General features: G+C 40.0%; 1 protein-coding gene across 2 annotated transcripts in view; it reads left to right on the plus strand.

Annotated features, from left to right (window-relative positions):
* Positions 1-19,845, plus strand: part of EGF (epidermal growth factor) — a 58,278-nt gene that overhangs the window by 27,160 nt on the left and 11,273 nt on the right. For both annotated transcript variants that reach the window (XM_085058388.1, XM_085058389.1), the window contains exons 9-21: positions 344-466; positions 1,631-1,756; positions 2,725-2,861; positions 4,755-4,903; positions 6,500-6,604; positions 8,336-8,559; positions 10,517-10,684; positions 11,428-11,577; positions 11,997-12,143; positions 12,766-12,882; positions 13,921-14,046; positions 16,215-16,334; positions 18,035-18,185. In XM_085058388.1, coding sequence (XP_084914514.1) covers positions 344-466; positions 1,631-1,756; positions 2,725-2,861; positions 4,755-4,903; positions 6,500-6,604; positions 8,336-8,559; positions 10,517-10,684; positions 11,428-11,577; positions 11,997-12,143; positions 12,766-12,882; positions 13,921-14,046; positions 16,215-16,334; positions 18,035-18,185 — 1,843 coding nt within the window. The remainder of the gene's footprint in view (positions 1-343; positions 467-1,630; positions 1,757-2,724; positions 2,862-4,754; positions 4,904-6,499; positions 6,605-8,335; positions 8,560-10,516; positions 10,685-11,427; positions 11,578-11,996; positions 12,144-12,765; positions 12,883-13,920; positions 14,047-16,214; positions 16,335-18,034; positions 18,186-19,845) is intronic.

Here is a 19,845-nt window from a genome sequence, read left to right on the forward strand (position 1 = left end):
TAAATTACTTCTATTTTCATAACTCATCTTCATAGGCTTTTGGAAAATTTACAGCTGGTAAGTATAATGCAATTTTGGCTTTCTTCTGTGCTGTAATTAGGAGAAGGTGTGGAAAAAAGTTTCAGAAAAGAAAAACAGAAACAAAACAAAACAAATCACAGAAAGACAGAAGAAGTCTTGTACTCTCAACATCACACTTTTATTTATTTAAATATTCTTTTGTCTTTTTTTTTTTTGTTTTCTTCTTTTGTTATTTAAGAAGGTGTTAACATCTCTTGTTGGGAGCTTAGTAAAAATGTTTATAATAATTTAGGATTTTTTTTTCCTCCTTAAACTGCTGTAGAGTTAATTACATGTACAAGTAATGACACTGGATGTAGTCACGGTTGCCTTCAAACATCTAAAGGCCCTGTTTGCTTTTGTCCGGAAGGATCTGTACTCAAAGTGGATGGCAAAACATGCACAGGTAAGTAACATTTTTTCCAGTTGAAGTGACAGCCAAGCTCTGTTTATTCTTGTTACCAAGAGCCAGAAGTGAATGAAGACATTTTACACTCATTTTGAACAGCTGTAAATGATTGCACAAGATAAAAGACATTAGAATGTCAAGTGCTTTGAGTCTGAGATGAGCAGTACTCATCTCAATTTTTTAATAGATTTTTAGTAGCAGAAATATCCAATATTTGCAGACCAAATTCTTTTGTGTTCAGCACAGATCAAGGCATGTCACAGATTTTTGTTGCAGGAGACATCTAAAATTCACATTTGAGGGGAAATATATGTACAAAATTTAGGCTTGGGTGAAATCTGAAAGTAACTTTATTGTCATTATGCAGCCCAGGTTCAGAGTCACTCTAACTTATCCACAAATGGAATTTTTTGCAGTCAGACTACTCGAAGCTGCTACACTCACTAATCTGTCATTTCAGCAATTTTCCAAATTCAGAGAACTGCAGCTTCTCAAGTCTGTCTTTTCAGTCTTAGGGATCAAGGTAGCTCCATTACTGATAGCCATATGCCGTGAATAAAATCGTCTTTCCCTTTTAATCCCTTTCATATAGTGGACTGTACTTAATACATAGATTTAGTCATTATTTCTGTTTTGCTAGCTCATGTTGGTATTGAGAATATAACAGAAAGTAAAACAAAAGAATGGTTTCTTTTTACATGAAATCTTGGTTTGTTTTATTAGAAAGTATCAATATGTCATCCTAGCTTAATGAACATCTGGGCAAAGAACTGCATTAATTTGCTGTTTCTTTGCATGAGTGCAAAGTCTGATAAAATTTATTACCCTGTTGTAGACGGGATGAGATTTGCATGGGAGAAGAGTTCTCTGAAATACTGAACACATGGAAGACTCTCTCTTTATGTATCCCACTCTCCCATCCCCCATCTTGTGTTGTAAATTTTCAGGAAAAACTCTGGAACAGGTTGCTACTAATTTGTTTTCACTTCTCTAGGCTTCTGCTTTCAGCAGGAGGCCTTTTGGTAAATCTACCAATCACTGAGACGATTTGCACTGTAGAAATCCTGAGCAGAGTGAATCATTCTCTTATACCTCTGATTTTGTTGTATTTCATTTTTTTTTAGAACGGCACAGTAAAATTTTACAAATGCTCTGTTTAAGGTTGTACGTCTCCAGATAATGGTGGCTGCAGTCAGATATGCTCTTCTTTAAGCCCATCCTCCTGGGAGTGTGCTTGTTTCCCTGGATATAAGCTTCAGCGGGACAGGAAGCACTGCACTGCTATAGGTTGGTGTCTTGGTATGCCTGCATATTTCTGACAATGAAAGCAAACCCTTTTTTGAGTAGTTTAAGGTAGATGACACAACTAGGATCCCTTTTTGCACTGATTTGAGGTTACTTTGTGAACTTGGGAAATATTAGTTGTTAGGAAAAATAATTTATTTTGGAAATTAACAGAACAAGCACCACTATATGGTTCAGTCTCCCTCACAGAGGGATCAATCTATGATCCAACTTCAAAATTCCACTCTGGGCTCCCTTAGTGAGGAGATCTGTCCTGCAGTATGCAGGTTTTTTATGCGTTCACCCAGATATGGGTAGTTTCTGCCCAGTGTTACAGACCTGGACTGTGGTCTCTGTATTTGGAGAACAGGGTAGGGAATAGTCTGTTAAAGGACTTTCCAAGCAAGGACATTTCTCCCCCACTGGCCCCAGGAAGCTGAGGTATTTGATGTGCATGATTGGATTCCTTTCTGTTCCTTCCAAGGAAAGGACAGACCCTGGTGATCAGCAAGGTATAAGCAATTGTCATAGAGAGAGGAGGAAAGAGAAGTTTTTAATTTGTGCCTTAAATAAAGAGAAAGCTATAATATTTTTGGAGAATTGTATTTTTCTTGCTTTTACTATGAAAGACTTCTCCATATGCAAAAGTCAAGTTCTGGCACTTATGGTGATCTGTGAAATGTAGAGAGATTACTGCCTTGGGGATAAGGCTAAGTCAGTGTGAAATGCAGCAGGACTAGTGACTCCTTTTGTCAGAAATGTTGAGGCTGCTGCTTTAAACTTATATTCACATTTATTTTTAATTTATGAGGCAAGTGGAATGTAGGAAAATTGCCATAATTTCTTTCTGCTTCTGTTCCTCATTTTGTCTTGTACTGCTACTTATTTACAACGCTAGCTGGGCAGTAATGCAAGTTAGAGATCACTTTGAGCTTAGTGCAATAATTATGCTGGCAAATTTTCATCAACAGGTCCTAAGCCATTTTTGTTATTTGCAAATGGCCAAGATATCCGCCAGATCAGTTTTGATGGAACAGATTATACAAGTTTACTTGACTGGCAGATGGGAGTAGTCTTAGCACTGGACTTTGACCCGGTGGAAAATAAGGTAAGGCATTAAAAATGAGAGGATTTTGGAGTGTTGCAAGGACAAAAGGATTGAGCTTTCATGTGCCTTAACCTTTCCTCTGTCCGTGATCTGGATTACACGATGTGCTGCTCCTTGTTCTGTTGCCTGTCTAGGAGCACAGCTGGTAAAGGCTGCCAAACTCTGATTGAAGATCTTCATCCTTTACTTATTTATTGAATGTGCTTTGTACATTGAACGTGATAACTCACAGAGAATTTGGATTTCTAATTTCACTTCAGGTGTGACTTCAATTTCAAAGAACTTCTGTGTGATTGATAAGTTTTCTCCATTAAGACTGCAGTGTTGTTTTCTGGAAATATATTGTGAGGGGTTTTTCCTACTGTTTAGTGGTACAAGCAAAAATTTTTTTTTCTGTACAGCTAAATATGTATGATTCCTACAAAATGTAGGAGTAATCTTAACAAGAATTACTTCCCATGTCCTGATATTATTGAGCAAAACTGCTGAATGCTCACTGAGTTTATGTGTTCCTCATGTACTAGAGAGTGCTGTTGGAAACGGGAGTCTTCTCTGCATAAAGAGCTGTTTGTGTGTGCCACCACATCCTAATGTCCTGCTCCTTGCCTGCAGAGTTGGAAAGAATAGGAGTTCAGCTGTGCTTTGCTAAACCTTCTGTGGCAGATAAAACCTTCTGTGTATTTTCCTGTGGAGATACTTACTTACACTGTGAAAGTGTTGCAAAGAAATACTGGATGGTACAGTGAAAGGTGATGAGGAGCTCGGATAAGTTGTTGGAAGCATCTCAAGGCCCAGATGGACACAGCTAAACAAGTGTGAATGTTACCAGATCTGCATTTACAGGAGGAGCACTTCAGGTGCTCCTGGAACATTGCCACCTGCTCCTGAAATAGGGCCCTGCTGGAGAGGCAGCAGTTGTTCTGTGCTGTGCCAAGTGTAGATCAGCTGTGCCAGGGACTCTGGTGTGTGCCTGTGATCCCTCCTGTGCTGTCAGGTGGGCACTGCAGAGGTGAGGGGACATGCAGGGGCCATCCAGGCTGCAGGAGCCCAGTCTGGGCAGCACAGAGCTGTGTGGCAAGGCAGCAGCATTTTGTGCTCCCATGGTATTGAATTAGCTGGTCTGAGGCTGGAGGCTCCCTCCTGTTTTGCTTGACCTCGTGGTTAGCATCAAAGCAAAGTGCTTTGGTCTGCTGTTACCATTTCCAAAGAAAGCCTTGGCATTGTTTTCCATGTGGTTACCATTATGGCTCCTTCTGATATTGAATACAAGAGAAATTTTACATGTCCTTGGAAAATGCAAACATAGTTTCCCTACCAGCAAAGAACTTTTCTTTTAACCCAAAACTAAGAAACCTCTTCTGGAACTATTAGAGCCTTACAGAGTAGACACCGGTTAAAAAATTAAGATAGCTGCAGGATGAAAGAGGGCAAAAAAATATAAGCCAATTTTATAACTCCTTTTGCCCTTCCCAGGTCCTTGATATACATAGAGTGCCACTATCTTCTCCACTCTTCTCACTTTTCAGCATGAGCAGCCAGTGAAATGACAGCACGCTTCTTTCTGCCTGCTCCTACTTTTGCTTCCTCAGCTGTGCTTCATGTGAAGGAGCTGCTGGCTGAAACAAAACCATGGCATATTCAGAGGGCTGTATATAGGGCAACCAGGATTTACAGCTAAGCACAAGCTGCCTGTAGAAGTCATCCCGGTCGAGGGATAAGTGCCTTTTTATTTGATCAGGGATCACAGGTTACCTGTGCAGCCTTTTGTGAATAAGCAGTTTAGGGAATTTTCAAGATGAAAAAGGTATTTGAGAAATAGAATTGCTAGAGAGGGGAGGTAGAGCAGAAAGTGAGATGGGAACTAATGACACCTTGTCTGTTATTTATTCGCAGATTTATTTTGCCCACACTGCCTTGAAATGGATAGAACAAGCTAATCTGGATGGTTCAGATCGTGAAAAGGTTATTCATGAAGCTATAGATACACCAGAAGGCCTTGCTGTGGACTGGATTAACCGTAAATTGTATTGGACAGACAGAGGGTACATGCTCCACAGTGCACTTATGTTGAAGCATGCCATAAAATATTTGGAATAAATGACTGGTGACACAGAAATGGCTTAGATATCACTCTAATTCAGTAGTGCTTGACATTCTGGTTGGGTAGTTGCAGTCTCAAGTATATACAGTTGGAAGGATCTTTAAAGCTAAAATGCTGGAAGTTCACTTTCAGTCTGCTGCTGTATTTTTATCTTTGTCTTTCCAAGAAGCAAGAGTTTGGACTGAGTTGCAAGGAATCTAAAGCATGCACTGCATATATACAAATACATATGTGCACATGTGCATGTGAATGTATTTCCTTACACTCATTTTAACGTACATACACAGTGTGTATGTGTGTGTGTGTGTGTGTGTTTATAGGTATATACTTACATATACATATAAAAAAGAATATTGCTGTACTGACCACATCTTGAAATCAGTGTTGGCAGCTAGAATCATGCTATTGGAGACTCTTTGTCAATTTTCTGTGGAAAAAGAGGAATGACAACTGGCAGACCATATGACCACCTTTCAGCTGATACCTAACTTTATATGCAGAGAGAAACAAAACTGACCTTTGATGAAAAGGCAGTGTTGGACCACAACAGATAATGAAGACTCCTTGAAGAGTGGTCATGAGCTTTCAGTATGATCAATTAATTCATTAGTCAATAAAAAGTAATTTTGAGTGTTTAGATCACCCTCCTTCTCCATTTTAAATGTTCTGCTAGTCCACTTCTTTGCTTTTAGATACGACGTTGTCACATGGTTGTGCTGCTGCAGAAATATGCCAGTGTTTCTTGTGAAATGGGAAATTATGGTCCTTCTCTCCATAAGACAAGATTTCAGGGAGAATGTGAGAATTTGAACCTGCTACTTTCTTCTCACCCACTGCATTTACCTGTTTGTATTTCACATTTGCAGGAATGTATTTCTCCTTCCATCTCTCTTTGAAGGTTCAAAGAGGCATGGAAGGCTGTAGGCTTGCTTGCAGATAGAGGCTGATACTTGTTTGACAAGGTGAATATTGCAGCAATAAGATCAGTTTTCTGGAAAAAAGGTGAATAGGAAGACTGGTAATGTAGATTCAATACTTGACCTGGCCACAGATTTTATGAGTAATCTGAAGAACCTTAGCCTCATTCTTTCCTGCAAAATAGATGTAATATGTAAAATGACCAGTGATTTCTGGATGAAAAATGCTATGTAAAAGTACTATTAAAAAAAAATTCTTTATACATTTGGTAATGGCATTCAGTTAGGAGCTGGTTTTCGTCCTGACTCCCTTTAAAGCTGGCATTTATCTATTAGTGATCACACTTGCAATTAATTATTTACCCAAAGAAGGAGAACTTCATGTCTTCCACAGAGCAGCAGGAATTTTATCATCATGCCTGGATCAGATAATGAAGCTGTAACATGAATTACTTGTTGATAAAACAACTAGACATCCCACATCAGCAGGATTATTTCCTGTCGCTGTGAAATTATTTATTACACCTAAACCAAAGCAATGCAAAATCTTAGTACATTCTGCCCAAGAAGGTAATTAAAAAGATAGCAGGGAGGACCTAACAGTGCTCTGTGTGTTGCAGGAAGGTGTGCATTGAAAGGAGCAACCTGAATGGAATGCAAAGAAAAATGATCATCTGGGAGGATCTCTCCCAGCCCCGAGGGATTGCTATTCACCCATTTGCTAAGTAAGGAGTGATAAACACAGTAAATCATGTAATACTTGTGGAGGATTTTTAAAAATGAGCGTGCAAACCTTGCCCTTTTGGCAGTCAAAACATGCATTAGTCTTGTGCTGGGTTAGTCATTGCTTTGCAGAGTTGTGTGAACTGTAATATTTAATTGCAGGGTTTATTTTGTGAGCTGGGACACATTCATTTCTCATATAGATTTTAGAAGAAAGTAATAGGAGCATTAATGATACTGTATGCAGTTTAAGCTAAAGAAACACATGAGCAATGGAGGTCACTCTGATAGCTGTAGGTGCCACACTACAAATTTTAATGGTTCCATATCTATTATTGTGTAGAAGCTAATCACTTTTAACCAATAGTGCTTACAAAATGGGCATTTTTTTTTGCTCCATGTTTCAGTTTCTGAGGAAACTAAACCTAATTTACTGTTCTGGACATTTGTTGTTTTAAATGCACCTTATATCTTCTTAACTAGTGTTGAAATGATCACAGGAATTTTGGGTGTTTAATCTCTTGATGAAATTCTGGCTATGTCAATCAATGGCAAATTCCCACAGATTTCAGTCAATATACTTGTAGTAGGAGCATTTAAAATCTGTTGGGTTTTTTTAATAATCTTGTGTTGATATAACTTAGTACTTTTATAACTAAGTACTGATGAATCCAAGAAGAAGCAGGACTGGGGAGGGTGTTTGCTAGATTGCCTCTGGACATAAAAGACCTGAAAGAATCTTTCAGGAGAGACTGAATGCTATAGAGACATTTTGCAGGAAAACTTTGAAGAAAGGTAGGCTCTGGGAGATTGTTTATTAGAATTATTGGTAGAAGCAAAGGGTACAAGGGGAAAGGGAGGAGGAAACATCACTTAAACCTTCCTTTTTAGAAAGCTAATGGTGAAAGGATGAACAAATATTGTTGCAGTGTCCACAGTTGTAAATATTAAAGAGGGATATGAAACACAATTAGAGCTCTTGAAAATACTGATCCCTGCATTAGCTAGAGCAAAGCTGTTTCTGTAATTAAAGCTAAGTGAATCTTTGGGTTATTTCAGTAAACCTGACCGAGGCAGCTGATGCCTGGGAAGATGAGCCCAAACTTCAGAAATTATTTGCAATTGCAGATATCCCCATTTTGAGTTGCCTTCTAGCACTGTCTGTTCATTGAGAACCGCTAAACACTCAGTGAGTAACACACAGGACTCTAGAGGGAGACCCTGAGAATCAGGATTTTAATAAAAGAAGAATGATTCTGGGCCTGATACTTGTTTATTTTTTTAAAACAACCTGCCTACTCTTGCTTGTTTTACATGGGTAATGGGTAATTTTGGTTGCATTTGTGTATTGTTTCACCCTTGTTTAGACAAGGGTCTGGCTAATGCATCAATTTCTGTTGTCTGGGTTTGCTAAACCACTGTCAGCTGTCACATGGAAAATCAAAAAGCAGATATGAAGAGCTGGCCGTTAGCACAGTCAGGAGTTGTTTTCCAAAGGTTTCATGCCAGTGAACAGAGTGAGGCTTCTGCATAAGTCCCAGTGTAATCACCTGGAGTCTCATGGCAAGTGTGAAAAGATCAGCAGCCAATATGTTTGCTCGAAGCGTGCACTTTTCCTCCTGTGAGCCAGGGCTGCCTCGCTCTGCTCTGACCTTTCCGCTTTGAAAGAACTCCACAGAGAGCAGAACAAACATTTACTTACTGACTTCCCGTATTCATTTTGTTTTCTGAAGGAGATTATTCTGGACTGACATGGGGGTCAATCCACGGATTGGCAGCTCTTCATTAGAAGGCTTCGATCGCCGGGTCGTAGCCAGCGCTGGCCTGGGGTGGCCCAGTGGAATAGCTCTGGACTACCTGGCCGACAAGGTGTACTGGTGTGATGCTAAACGGGCCCTGGTTGAGAGCGCAAACCTGGACGGTTCTGGTCGTCGAATTCTTGCCCAGAATGATGTAGGTGAGGCTTTGGGGTTGATGATTACCTACTGCTGCTTGTCCATGTGTGTGTGAATCTGCAAATGTGCATGAAAATTACTGGCCAGCTGCTGTGCTGTACATCCCATGCAGCTCTGCGCTGAGTTCTTCATTCTGTTACCCACCTGACTTTCATTCCTTTTTGCAAAAGTATGGCTTTCTAACACTCTCTGCATTTATCAATGAGTCACTTTGCCTTGCATAGAAGATTTCTCTGCCTTCAAAGAAAAATGAATCAAAAAATTAAAAATATGTTTTGCTTTTTTCATGCGTGGCTGCTTAGTTTAATTCAGGTTTTGCTGTGTTTATTGCATCAGTGAGTTATATTGATGTAAGATGAAAGGGAATTAATCTGGGTTGTTAAGGTCCTTGAGCAGCAAACCTGGGTCTGCAATGTTCAACAAAGGAATTATTCTAAACACACAATTGATAGCAAATGAAAAATGATTTTACAATGTGCTTGTAGTTTTTATGGCTGAGATTTCTCTTGCTTGACATCTAACTGTGTTGTTCTGGAGCAAGAGAACAGAAATATCAGCAACAAGGAACTGATGTTGTACCACACCTAAAGCCATATGTTTAAGAATCTCACACATGGCAAATTAGTTTCTGGAGAGGACAATTCCCTTTGATCATGGTATCTCTCTGGGGACCATTTTGTAGGTGTGCATACAAAACATGGGCAGAGTGAGGACTTGTAGCCCAACACCATGACTGCCGTGGGTAACTTCATGGTTACTCTTTCGAGCAGACTCTGTTCTAGTCCATGCTCTGGGAAAGCCTCTGTTCATCACCTAAGCCAGATACCTTCCCGCTCCTTTGAAGGTGAGTGGAGTGAGCTCCTGGAGGAATCAGTGTTCTTGAGTTCATAAGACATCAAAAGGCCTGAGAAGAGTGACTTTCCAGCTTTCTTCTCTTTTCCCCTGCTGTGCATATTCTGCTGTATGCTCCAACTTGCAGCGGATCTGCAAAGGAGGACCTTGAAGCCTGATTAAAATTTCATTTTGTTTCTCCACAAGGAGTAAGACAGTGTCTTACAGGGAAGGAGAGCTAGGAGCACAACAGAAACATGGACTGTGAGAAAGGAGCAGTGGTATGGCTGTTTGGAGGTGAGAGAAAAGGACATCAACATCTGTATGCAAGGAAGTGAAAGAGATGAAGACTTGTAGGGGTATGAATTTAGAGAAGTATGTCCAGATAGTTGGCTAATGCTCTTAGTGAAGACTGGAATTCAGCTTTTGTTCTTGAACAGCCGTACAAGGGAGGATGGGAAGGTGGCACCTCTTCATAGGTGTTCTGCTGTAGCATGAATTTTTATTACAGCAGCTCCCTCTAGTGCCCTTGTACTGAGAGCTCATTCAGTAAAGATGCATTCAAAATAGGTAAATTATTACTCCTCTTCCACTAACCCCATTTTCAGCTGGTAAAACAGCCTGTAATAACCTGCCCACAGCAACAAAGAACATAAGGATCCCTTCTGTTTATGCAATGGGTTGGGTTTGCACTGCTCCTGCTAGCTCCATTGATTGACACTGTGCTTCTAATTTTAATCCTTAATGTATTTGCAAGATAAAAGGTTAATAATATGCTGGTCAAAGCAGAATGCTGTTTGTGAACAGTGTAAACTGTGGATCCTGAAATGGTGAGTCAATGTTTAGGTGGGCACAGCATCTAGATCTTGGTCTAGTTGTTTAAATTTAATGGAAAGAAAAGGTAAGAACAAAGATCAGTGATTGTGCAAGGGTCAGTGGAGGTAGTGAGGTGCCAACACCACACTCTTCAACATAACACTAAGGAACACTTAGACAGTGTCTTAGAAATTTGGTCATGGCTATGCGCCTGGGTTAGAAGTTGATTTATATGCAGATTATGCTTTCATTTACATGCTTTCTTGTGTGTGTTCTGCAGCTGTGGAAATGATAACTGTAATGTCTTTGCAGGGCACCCTTTTGCTGTAGCGGTGTTTGAGGACCACCTGTGGGTTTCTGACTGGGCTAGGCCGTCCCTGGTGAGGGTGGACAAGAAGACTGGCCAAAACAGGGTACGTCTCCGAGGCAGCATGCTGAGACCCTCATCAATGGTTGTAGTTCATCCTTTGGCGAAACCAGGTATACTGCAAAAGTTAAGCAGTCATTCCCTTCCAGCCTCCTCGTGTTCCCTGGTATCAGTAGAATAGATGTCCTTGGGGAGAGGATTATCTTCTCAGAAATAGGCTCTTTAAAAAGCCTTGCATAGTCAGACTGGCATTTATTGAAAGCATCATCTGGGCATGTGTCCGAGGAATGCTGACAGATTTATGTTCATGCCCAAGAATAGATGCTGATCAATTGCCATGAGGCTGCCACAGTCTTCTAATTCCTATTTATCCTAGTCTATTAGCACCCCTCCCACACCAATTATAACAAATGACCTGGACAAAGATTTTGTAAGATTTATTAGTTTTTGATCAAATAATTTGATTTTCTGTTGGGAACAATCTCCCTGTAAGCAGAAAAGAGTAATTCAACAGACGAGGATTGAGAGAAACTAATCACAGGTACCTTATGCCCTTGTAATATTAGGACTCTAAATATCAGAGAAATAATACAGGAAATAAAATAATAAAAAAATGTGGTACCTGTATTAGATATGGAAGTATGTGAATCTCTTTTCCTGCCAGAGGCTAGGTGATAATATCTGTGCTTTATTATATGCATCTGTTGTTAAATTAAAAAAAAACCAAACAAAAAACCAAAAAACCCCTCGTTTTATTCAGTCCTTATTCTTTTTCCAACTGCTTCAACTCTGCATGTCTAAACAGAGATGTTGACTGAAGAAGCAGCTTGCTAAGTTTCCTGTTTTTCTTTATTAGGAGCAAATCCTTGCCTTCATGAGAATGGAGGCTGTGATCAGATTTGTGAAAACAATTTTGGAATTGTCCACTGCAAGTGCCATCCAGGATTTGGGAAAACTCAAGATGGAAAAACCTGTCATGCTCTGGATTCTTCCAACTCAACAGCAGGTACAATCCTCCAGTTCCAAAAAAGACCCTCCTCAAACCCTTGAGGATCCTGAACAGATAGCACTGGAAAAATTCACCTTGCTCTAACATAAGGAATGGTGGTTTCTCTGAAGAATGAAAGTGCTGGAATGTTGTCCTTGGGACAGTAACAGTAACTGCAGTGAAAAAGATGTGTGCAGTGCTGACAAGTATTGTGAGCAATAAGTCACATTTCTTCTCTTTTGTATTTGAGAAAACTCACCAGTGAGTGCTTTTCAGAATAATTTGATGTTAGAAACAGGTTAGTCTGGGAGGATACTGATGTTTATTTTAAAAGGAAACCACCACGATTATTGGAAATTAGACAAGTGTTCGAAAATCAGAAGGCTAGCTCAGTAGATTTAGATAGTCTGTGTCACCTTTTTCTTGTCTTTTTTCAGGAAGTGTCACTGTGCACAAGGAGGTAATGCCAATGCCACCACCAGAGATTGTGCTCCAGAGCACACGGAGCACTGCGATTTTTAAAGATACAGACAATGGGGAAAAGCAGAAAATAATTTTTTTGACTGCTGAAATCATGGTATCAGGTAGAGTCTGATGGTTATCTTCCTTATATTTACTCTGAGGCTCTGAACAGGTTTATAGAGCAGAAAGAACTCATAGACCTTAAAGAAAGAAAGGCTCATTGCTGAGACTGGCAGTATTCATGCTCTTTACCTTCTAATAAGTATTTGGGTCTGTGCAATTATTCCTGGTAGAATGATATTTTGTTTGTCTCTATATTCCTTTGCTATATCAACATAAATCTATAATATTATCCTGGTCTAGAGAACAAACATTTCTAATTTACAGCACTTGAGAAAGTCTCTCCCTCAGATTTTTAAGTATATTGCATTCCTCTAAACAAAGTAGAAGTAAACCCATTGAATTCCACATATCTTTGATGACACTAGATCATTAAATTATGCAATAGGTTTTGAATACAGTATTCAGAAAGCCTGACACTGAATGACATGTCGACTCCCTCTAGACAAAGAGAACAGACCTCATGATTGTATTGGCATGTCATTATTATCTGGAGAGCTAAGTTTCAGTCTTTGACTCTATGTTTTCTTAGTTGTTTGTTTGTTTTCCTTTAATATATATATATATACACAGCAACTCCAAATATATCTAGTGGGTTTTTTCTTTGTTTTGTTTATGCTGTAGATCAAGATGACTGCACTGCACTGGAATGTTATGTCAATGCAGAGTGTGTTTTGCTGGAAGATGGTGCTATGTGCCAGTGTTTGAAAGGATTTACCAGGAAGGGGAAATCATGCTATGGTAATAAAAAACATTATTACAACTTTTGAAAAAATTGTAGACTGGGGGGGCGAGGAAGAAAATCTATCTCCTTTCACATTGGCAGCTCTGCTACGAGAGCCATCAGAGAAAGGTCAATAGTATGAAAAGGATGATGAGCAGAGAGCATGTGAGATGAAATGGCTAATTATCACATGCCTTTTTTCCCCCCAAGTAATGAGTGTTAATCCTATTAATATTAACAAGCAAAACAGGGATAATAAAAGTAAAATATATTTATTGGTAAAAACTGACTAATTATAAAAGCTCAGTCTGTAGACATGATAGTTAATGTACAATTTAGATATATTGAGGAATTGGTCTAAGGAATCTCTTCAAAATCAGTATTCCTGATGTAATGTTTATATAAAAGTGCTGCTCTAGTTTCTTTCTATCACTAGAAAAAGACTCTATCAGCCATGCAAAACATTGTTTAGGGTGGTCTTTAAATTTCTGAGATTGTTTGCAACATAAATGGAAGAAATTTTCTGTCATTAAGGTCAAGAGAGGAAGGTGTTCGGAACAGAAAAAAGTACCATTTGGTAGCTAAGTATGAAGATTCAGAAGAATCTGTATTGCTATAGAAAGAGAAAAAATTGTAAGCTGAAATGGGCATACATGTTTTTCACTGTAGTACTTTTTTTTTTTTAAGCCTATGTGTTCTTTTGCAAAGCAAAGTTTCTCAATGCTCTTAGAGGTCTTTTCCAACTTAATGGATTCTATGATGCTATAATATAAAGCTTTGTTTTGAATCAGATAATTTCCTCTGAACACGTTTTTTTAAAGCAAATTGTATTTGTGATCTCCAGTTGATAGTACCTGGTTCTTGGATCTTTAGAACACCCCCATCGAATTTCATACCAAAAAAGACCACAAAGTCCTTCTCTTCCCATTTGCTTCAGAGGCACAACTGCCGAGTGACAGCACAGTCTGAGGGAGATTCATGCTGTAGATGTTTCTGTTTATTGCCTGACATGCTGGTTTCATGAGCCACGTGTGCTGTCCCGTTTTGTCTCCCAGATGTTGACGAGTGCGCAGTGCACATGGACCGCTGCGACCGAAACGTGTCCCACTGCATCAACACGGAAGGGAGCTATGTCTGCAAATGCCTGGAGGGCTACACTGGAGATGGAGTCCACTGCTATGGTAGGAGGGCTCTGCTGGGTCTGGATGTCTGGGGCATTTCTGCCTTTTTGATTCCTTCCTCCCTGTTTGAAATGTGGTAACCTCAGCAACTGATCAATATGCAAAGCCTGCAGTTGTCAGTGAATATCTCTCCTCAGTGTTTGCACTCTTTTTAGTAGCTGTGGAAGGAGAGAGAGGAAGAGTGAAGGGGAGGAGGGAAGTGGAGGTGAAGCAGTAGAGCTTTATTGGAAATCGTTGCCATGAATATAAACGAAAGCAGGTATTGAGTGTGTCATAATACTCATCAAATAATTCCAGGTCTGTTTAATAGGCATGAGGTTCAACGTGTGACACTGACAACTTGAGTACATTTAGAGTCTTGTTAATAATCAGACCCACTGATTTTCCCATCCAGCTCTAATGCCAGGTCTTTAGTTCATTCCCTACATCTCTTAAATTCTTAATCCATTTTAGTGGTAAATATGAACAGGAAGCTTTTTCTCTCCAGTATTTGACTAGCACACAGTTTGTTCAGAGCTTTATGAGAGTCTTGGCTTCTCTTTTGTCCTTTTCTTTTTCCTTTTTTCCTTTACAGCCTAATTCAAACCCCATTAAGTTTGAACCAATTCTTACATAATCTTTACTGGACTTTGGTTTTTCAATGCTGATTAGGATGACTGAAAATTTAAGAATAATATTACTATGGGCAGAGAGTGAAAAGCATCGGAGCCAGAGGAATCAAGAAGACTTTTGCCTACAGTCTGTCAGAGACAGAATTAATAAGTTTGAGGGTGTTTGGAGGCACAGATGGAAGTGCAGAAAGAAATGACAAGGTTTTCTTGCTGTCCTAGCACCACATAGAAGGCAAGTCTTCAGGCAGTCCTGGGCTTTTACTGTCTCACTTACCACTATAGTGGTATAATTGTTCAGGGTGTAGCGCCTTCCACTGTTACTGAAAAACAGTCTATTATCTTCCTGGAGTATTTAAGTCCAGAAAATAGATTCACAGCACTTTATAAAAGATACAGTATAATTATGATGTAAACATAACTGAAACTAACTTTGTGTTCAATGACTTGAAATGCACTATGAAAACCAGAAATTGGTAAGGAATTTTGTGTTTCAGTGGTAGACACCTTCATGCATGCACAGTGTCCAGGAATGTGATGGTATGTCCAGTGTTAACACACAACGGTTCATGTTGTTTTGGTGAAATCACATTTCTTGAAATATGCTGCAGCAGTTGTGTTCCCTTTTTTTTCTTTTTTTCTTTTTTCTTTTTTCTTTTCTTTTTTTTTTTTTTTAACGGTAGAAAAATTCCCAGCAGTTTAAGCAATCATTTCACAAAAATTGGGGTAGCAGATCTGTGATTCCCCAAGGTAGATATTATAGATATGACACATGTACTCTGCTGACAGCTCATAAAATTAATCAGAGGCTCCCAAACTCTGCTAAGTGAATGACTGCTGTGTGAACCAATGGTCTCCCCTTTGAGGGGAGTGCTTAGGCACTTAGCAACGTGCAGGTGCCAGCCTGGCAGGAGCTGCTGCCCTGGGCTTTGCAGAGAGGGTGTGGAGGCAGCAGGTGGGTGTGCAGCAGGATGGGGGTGAAAGATACACACGAGCCTAACATGGGCTCTGAGCCTGGAAACTCTTGTAGTCAGACAGCCTCTTCACAGCCATTCAGAGCCTCACTCATTGAAGTGTTTCCACAAACTGAAAAAACCTGTAGGTTTCTAGGCCCTTTTCTTCTGCCTAAGATTTTTGTTCAGGCTGAGCTAGGTGGGTGGTACAGGGGTGGGCAGCTCCCCACTCCCAAACCCTTCTGCTGTGTTACTGCAAGAATAGCAGCATGCACATCCAGGCTGCCAACTACGACTGGCAATGCCAGGAGAGTACATCTGGTACAAGTAAGTCTCCTCTTCAACTCTACTGCACTTGCTGCATTTCATGGGGAAGCCTTTCCCCCCTTCTCCCTGTGTGGAGTTTCTGCAGCAGCACAGCATGCCCTTGCTATAGAAAGTACGCTGGTTGCTTTTCCATTGGGTTTTCCGTGAAGGCATATTTGCAGAGGGAGAGGTCTTTGGTGTTTTCCCCCACTGCCTGGGGTCTGCAGTGCTGCCACTGCTGCCCTTTTTACTGATGCTCTGAGGCATTTCATTCTTCTAACTGCAGACTCTTTGGTGACAGATATTGATGAGTGCAAGCTGGGGTCCCACACCTGTGGAGAGAACATGACCTGCACAAATACAGAAGGAAACTTCACTTGCTCGTGTGCTGATCATGCTTCTGGAGCTGGCATCGGTTGCAGTGAGTAAACGGAGTGAGCAAATAAAACAAAGTGGCCTTAAATTAGCAACTGTGCTCTTGGATAAATTGTTGTACCTGGAAACTAAAGGATCTCTGTATAGTACCATCCTGATGAGTTTGTAGATCCATTTAGCATTGCCTTTAGGAGGCTGTTTTGAAGTGGACTAAGGAGACTAGGCCTGAGTTTAGCTGGGAAATATCCACATTAAGGTTCAGTGCTAATTTTTACTGTCTGAACGTAACAGCAAATCTATCTAATGTCATTTACAATCAACAGCAGAAGTAAATACTCCTTGGAAGTAACTTTTTTTTTGGGGTAATTTCAGTCTGTCCTATTTTTCCAACTTGCTGTGCCTTCTCTTCCTCTGCAGAAGGCTACAACAGGAAATGCACATAATTCAAGTGCCCTTTGATTCTTCAGAATAAGCCTATCTTTCAGTTCCAGTCACTAATTGTTCAAAAGGGCTCTGAAACTCCCTAGAAAATCTGATTACAAATTTACTGAGGGGAAATGCTGAAGGTTCAGCACTAGTTCAGCACTACTAGACTATCCGAGCCTCATTTTAGTGCCTCAATGTGACAGCAGCATTCTCTGAAAATGGGAGTGACTTACTGTTTCACTTTGTGTCAGCCCTCTTGGTCAGGGTGAATTTTATTCCAGACTGAGTGACTTTCTGAAGATGGAGGGACATAGTGTGATTGTCACAGAGCTGTTTCTTCAGAAAAAACAAGGAAATTATGGTTTTCTTAAATAGAACACCTATCAGGATATTCTATTTAACACTCCCATTTCAGTTGCTAAATCTCAGTAGTTTCAGGTGTCACTCAGGAAATGATGATTTTAAATGATGCATGACTTGGTAGTAATATTTTCTAGGTCCCTCATCTGTCAGTCTGATCCCATTCATAAGTGTTAACACACTGTTTTAGTTCTTTGCCTAATAAGCTCTTTTAGCAAGATGAAATTTTCTTTGCAGAATGCCCACACACCTGGGGTTCACTGTAATCATTCATCCCTTTCCATTCAGGCTCTTTGCCATGGCAGTTCTCCTGCAAATGAAATTTTAAACCCCAAATGTCATGGAAGGTCATGTTGCAATAAAACTGGTGTGAGTCATGCGACTGATCCCATAATTGTATGAGAATGATTAGGCGTGTCTCTGTTAATCCATACTGCTGGAAATTCTTTGCAGTGTAGCTGTTTTCTTCTGACCTATAGATTTTTTGTAGCATCAAAGCAGGCAGAAAACCACTCCTTTTCTGTAAGGGCATGTCTGCACTGTGGTCATGCTGAGATGTTAGTGCTCCATTTGAAACTGGCTAGTGTGGATAGCTGTGTAGGTGGCAGTGTGTGTGATTCAGAGAAGGCTACAGAACCCTTTGAAGAATTGGGTCAACAGGGTTCCCTGCTCCCCCAGTGATGCTGTTAACTGTACCTGAGCTAGCCTGAAACAATTAAAAATGTGATCTGCCTTTGCACACAGATGCAATCAATTGGACAGCAGTGGAGTAGAAATAATCTGTGTAAGAATGACAAGTTGCTACCTGTAAGCAAATAGGTAGAAAATGAGTAATTAATAGAAATTAGATATTTTTACCTACTTTTGTACCTTGAAGTTCTGGAACTCTTTCTTAAGATCATGTTGGAAGTGAGGACATCTCAAAACTTTGAGATGTCCTTGTGAAACTCTCTGTTTCAGAATCTACTGTTCCCCCGACTGCAGTCAGCAATGAATACACTACAAATGCTGTGCAAGGTGATATTATGGGATGCCCTCCTTCCTACGAGTCATACTGCCTCCATGGTGGAGTGTGCAATTATGTTTCTGATCTACAAGACTATGCCTGCAAGTAAGTACAGAAATTTGTATTTTTTCCACTGAAGAATGGCTACCCTCAGTTAACTGCAGGCAGTGAAGAGTTTGTCCATAAATTAACTGTTTATCACTTGTGTCCCCCATTACAGTCTCCTCTTTCCTGTAAGCGATCAGTGTAATTTTTAGTGCATGGCCATGCCATTCACACCCATTACAATTAATTAAGAATTGGATTTGTTCCCTAAGCACTCAATTCTTTGCTTTGGAAATGGGAGGTGAATGGTTGAATGACTTAGTGTCTCTGTGAAAGAGGTGTTACTCTCTCTTCTGTACATGTCCTGCTGCCTTGTTTCTCCCAGTTGGCCTTGCTGTTCATGTGTAGCATTCACTGGGATGGAAAAGGACTCCTCTGTCTTGTCTTCTCCAACCAGAGCCAGGGAGCAGTCTTCTGGTGTCAGCATGTCTTCCATGACAGAAAAGCAGAAAAGGATAAAAATGGGGAGAGTTGCTACCTGAAAATCGAGAACTAATTCTCCTGTCAATATTTTTAACCCTGTCAACATATTTGTGAAGCCTAATTCTGGGTTCCCCAAATGTAGGTACTGATAAGAGCAAGGAGAATCTCACATTGGTCAATGAGACAACCTAGTCCCATGGGGTAATCATTTCTTCAAGACATTTAGTGCTGGCTTTTAAGTGTATAACCTGATTATATTTGAATCTGTACTAAGAATCTTTCTTCAAAATCAAGCAAAAGGTCTTTACAGTGGGACAAATCCAATGCCTGCCTCCTCCCCTGGGGTCTCAGGTGGTAAGTGAGGACCTGTGCAGGGGGTAGATACTGTTCCAGGGCAGGCAAATCTCCTTTCATGTCTCAGGCTTTCCTGTTTTGAAATATGAGTGGTGTCTGCTGCCTACAGATCTCTGTAGCTGTAAGAATATGAAAGGAATGTGTCTCATGTATGCATATGAGAATGAAGTGGTTGCTTTGTGCTGTGGATTTCTTGAGCTCAGCAAAGCCCTTGGGCACTGACATTGCAGGAGACTGACTCAGTTATCTCTGGTACTTGTTTTGAATTTTTAGTGTAACTTTTAGAGGCATTGTAAACTGTCTATTTTCACCTCAAAAATTTCTTCTCTTCAAACTGAAGAGCCCAAACCTGCAGTGTTTTCAAATTGGATCACATAATTATTTTCTTTTATTTGTTAGGTGTTAGTGCATAATGAGAATTCAACTGTACATACTTTTCAGTTTTGGCAGTGGAAGCAGGTAAAAAAATTAAGGGGCAACCATGTTTAGCCATGCTTTTGGGGCCAGGGTTTGTGTGTGGACCTTGCTGGATTCTGTCCCTGCTGAATTCTCACTAGATGGCAGCATTCATTCATGTAGGCTTTAATATAGCCACTAGCAAAGGGAAGGAATGGGAAAATGTTATCTAGCAAAAATCGCATACCAATTGTGATTTGGATTTTAATTAAAAAAAGATCTTACACTAGAAAGTAGCTCTTCCAGCATGTTCGAAATTCATTGTCATTTAACATAAAAAAATTAGCATTTTTTCTGCCTTCCAGCACACATGCATTCTAAATTGTGACAGAATGAAAGAGTTTGTGCCTGATTTAATAATGAATGCTGATATAATGTTTTCATGACATTAGGTAAAAGCTGCTGCAGGTCAAATCCTGCTTCTTTT

The sequence above is a fragment of the Lichenostomus cassidix genome, chromosome 4 (genome assembly GCF_008360975.1).
Source record: "Lichenostomus cassidix isolate B80296 chromosome 4, HeHo_3.0, whole genome shotgun sequence".
In the NCBI taxonomy this organism is placed as follows: domain Eukaryota; kingdom Metazoa; phylum Chordata; class Aves; order Passeriformes; family Meliphagidae; genus Lichenostomus; species Lichenostomus cassidix.